Source organism: Fukomys damarensis, unplaced genomic scaffold (assembly GCF_012274545.1).
Source record: "Fukomys damarensis isolate Sample0158 unplaced genomic scaffold, DMR_v1.0_HiC HiC_scaffold_9, whole genome shotgun sequence".
Classification (NCBI taxonomy): Eukaryota; Metazoa; Chordata; class Mammalia; order Rodentia; family Bathyergidae; genus Fukomys; species Fukomys damarensis.
Window position 1 is genome coordinate 27,338,810 of NW_022900921.1, and position 3,592 is coordinate 27,342,401.

The 3,592-nt window shown below is 48.0% G+C and overlaps 1 protein-coding gene across 1 annotated transcript in view; it reads left to right on the forward strand.

The window, feature by feature from the left end:
- Positions 1–3,592, forward strand: part of Arl10 (ADP ribosylation factor like GTPase 10) — a 14,269-nt gene that overhangs the window by 3,221 nt on the left and 7,456 nt on the right. Inside the window, exons 2-3 of the mRNA XM_010622305.1 lie at positions 202–296; positions 618–819. Of these exons, the coding sequence (XP_010620607.1) occupies positions 202–296; positions 618–819 (297 nt within the window). The remainder of the gene's footprint in view (positions 1–201; positions 297–617; positions 820–3,592) is intronic.

The following is a 3,592-nucleotide window of genomic DNA, read 5'->3' on the forward strand; positions in this document are numbered from 1 at the left end:
GGGACGAGTGGGAGGTGAGTGCTGGGCCGGGGCCTGCGCAGGGGCTGGGTAGGCTGAGTCTACGCCTCTGCGCCCGGGTGGCGAAGGGTGTGATAGCGACCCTGCTCTGTGTGCGCCAGGTCCAGGACTTGGCCACCGCGTGCGAGTGCGCGCGCGCGCGTGGCGCCAGTCACTGAGTCAAGGGATCTTTGAACGGATGAGAGAGCTTAGGTGTGACACCGCGGGACCAGAGCTTTTCCGCGGTTGCGGACGGAAGAGAGGGCTGGAGCCGGTCGGATCCGCGCGGCTTTTTCACTGTGCGTGCATTTGCAGCCCTGGGGAATGCCCGGAGAAGCCCTCGGCCCGCTGCGAGTTCCCCTGGTTCGGTAGCCCCTGCAGTCCCGAAAATCGATATAGTCCTTAGGGGACGAAATGTGCCAGAGAACACTCGCAGAAAACCATAAGAGTAGGGTTTGCAAATCAGAACTCCAAAGACAGCGTTTGTCTCACTCCTCCAGACCACACCTGCCTGTCCCTGGACTCAGCGAGGGTGGGATGGGCACTGTATCCCCTCTGGTTGTGCCATGGGAGGAGTCAGGTTGGAAGTTGCCCACCACAGCCCCATCTCTGTCCCGCAGCCGGAGGACGAGGAAGAAGAGGAACCGGCTCTAGAGGAGCTGGAGCAGCGTGAGGTGCTCGTGCTAGGGCTGGATGGCTCTGGGAAGAGCACGTTCCTGCGCGTGCTGTCGGGGAAGACACCGCTGGAAGGCCACGTCCCCACCTGGGGTTTCAACTCAGTGCGGCTGCCCACCAAAGACTTCGAGGTGGACCTTCTAGAAAGTGAGCAGAGACCCCAATCCCACCTCCCCATCACCACTGCTGGTCCTGGGATTACTGGGAAGTGGGTACCCAAAATGCATATCTAAGCAGAACACTCCTCTATATGAAATTTCTCCCACCCCTACCTGAGACACAAGATAAAGAACAACAAGCTCTGTATTCTGGCATTTGGGCCCTTAGTGATTGACAGTGTCCAATTTACTAGTTGCCTACTGTTCAGGACTACTGAAACTCACATGCCTAATCCTAACAGATAATGGGGTTCCTATTCCAAAGCATTTGACAAGCATTACATAATAAAATCTGCCCAACAACTCCACTTGGTACATGAAGAAACTGAAGCCTAGCAAGTTAAGTCATTTATCTGGTGCCACCCAGCTTTCTAGTGTCCTGATGCAGAATGTTGGCTGTAGGCCTTTACTGTTGAGCAATATGTTATAGTGCTTGCTCCTGAAGGGTAACTGCTGATCTCCTATTTCCTGTTCTTTTTATGAACTGTTCCTTCAGTCTAGAAAGCCTTCTTTTGACAAACTGCTACTATTCATCCTTCAAGTTTTAGTTTAAACATGACATCCCTGCAAAGCTTTCTCTGATTCCTCATAGGTATCTTGAAAACTTATTGAATGAATGATCAGAGAGGATTTTGAGGAGCCCTCGGTCCACTACCCTAGATTTTGTGGCATTTTGGAAGAGGATGGCAAAGAGGATATTGAAAGGGCATCCACTTGTGTCTGCCCTCACTCTCACCAAGCTAGACAAATAGATCTCCTCTCCACTACAGGACTCAGACCATTGAGGCTGTGTTGGTTTAGCTAAGGGTTAGGCATCAGACTTTGAAGACCTGACTGTTGGTTAGAGTGGTCTTTGGTCTCAGGTGTTTGCTCATTGGCCTGGTCTGGCCATATCTTTTCTTCCTAATCGTAGTGAACATTGATATTCTAGGATTCTGGTCCTTACACCAATGTTTCTCAGGCGACTCCCAGGGACACAGGTCAAAAAGGGCTCTTGACGGGCCTTGTCTGTCTGAGGTAATAACCCTTCTTCCCCAGCCCTGGCAGAAAGGGATGGTTGTTTTCATGGCACCTGAGGGTCTGACCTTGGACAGTCTGAACTCACTGGTTACAAACCCAGATCTCCCAATCCAGCCACAACAAACCTTCCAGGTTATAATAACAAACAAACAAACAAACATAACAAACATAACAAACAAACCAGGTTATAATGCCTGGTCTGGAGCCCAATAGAGAATGATCCCTTTGGGGATAATTAGTGACTGAATGAGTTCAACACTTTGAGGGCTCGTCCCTTCCCCCACCTCCTTTATCCAGTTTATTAGCTGCTGCTTTCAGCTGTGTCCTCAGAGAGACTGTCCATCTCCCATCTCTTCTGTTGCTGCCTGATACAAGCCATTGCCTTCTCCCCTGTCAGCAGCCTCCTTACTGGTCTTCCTGCTTTCACTTCTGTTCCCAAGATCAGCTAGAGCAATCTTTCAAAAACCTGCATCAGATCATGTCAATCTTGCCTAAATCCCATGGGGCCTTACTGGCGCTATGCAGCCTACCCTGGCCACCTCCATCTATGTGGTCTTCCTGGTCTCCCACTGCTGAAATAGTACCTCAGCCACCCTGGCCTTTCTGCTTCTCAAGCACACTGAACTTTTTCCCTCTGCCTCTTAACGCTTTTCTCTGTCTCTGCATGGCTAGCTCCTTATCATCATCCCAAACTCAGCTTGCATCTACCGTCTTGGAGAAAACTTCCCAGACTAATCAACACAGGGCCAACTACTCCCATCCCCAGCTACTTTCCTCTTTTTTTTTTTTTTTTTTTTTTTTTGGTACTGGGGATCGAACTCAGGACCTGGTACTTGTGAGGCAGGCATGGTGCCACTGAGCTAAATCCCCAGCACTTTCCCTTTTTCTATTTCCTTCCTTTCTGGAATGTGTGTTATTGCTGGTCCATCCTGATTAGGGAGGGAGCTCTTTAAGAGCAGGGCCCTTGCCTGCCTTGTTCACCTCTGTATCCCCAGCACCCAGATCAGTGCTTGGCACCTAGTAAGCACTCAGTAAGTACCTGATGAGTGCCTGCTATGTGCCAGGCATTGTGCTGAGGCTTTGGGGGGATCCAGAGGTAAGTACGTCTAACTCTTAAGAGTTTAGAGTTCACACAAGTGTCAGAAGCAGAACCAGAAATACCAAGATGCAGGGTGATCAATGGGGACTCTGCAGAGAGGCAGAGAGGAACGGGAAAGCAACTTGTGACAACCATGTGTCAGTGGATTGACTCTAGCATTTCCAAGGGAGGAGAATGGGGTGATAAAACTGACTGGAGAGAGGCTGTGGACAGGCAAGGCAGAGGGTCCTGGCTTTTCGAGGTTTTGAGACTCCTGCTTTTTTTTAATTACAGTCATTCCTAACCTGTGAGGGAGCTAAAAATTGGCAAGAGGCAAGGCAGCACAGGAGAACTGAAGGGTATTTCTAACCCGTGGAGCATCACACTGATTTTGTTATAAAGGTGCATAAACATGGATCTGTCAGATCCTCATTTAATTCTTTAGAATATTTCTATTGATGAGTTATCAATTTTAATTTTATGAGTTTTATTGTATTAACCTGAGTACTTAAAAATATCACAAAAATAAAATACTGAATTTTTAATATTCAATGTTTATAAAAAAGCATCAAAATTTTCAACAACTTTTGTTGTTATACAAAGTCTAAAAAAGAACAATAGAAATGTTTATGAATATAGGTTTATGAAACTTTTTTTTTTTTTT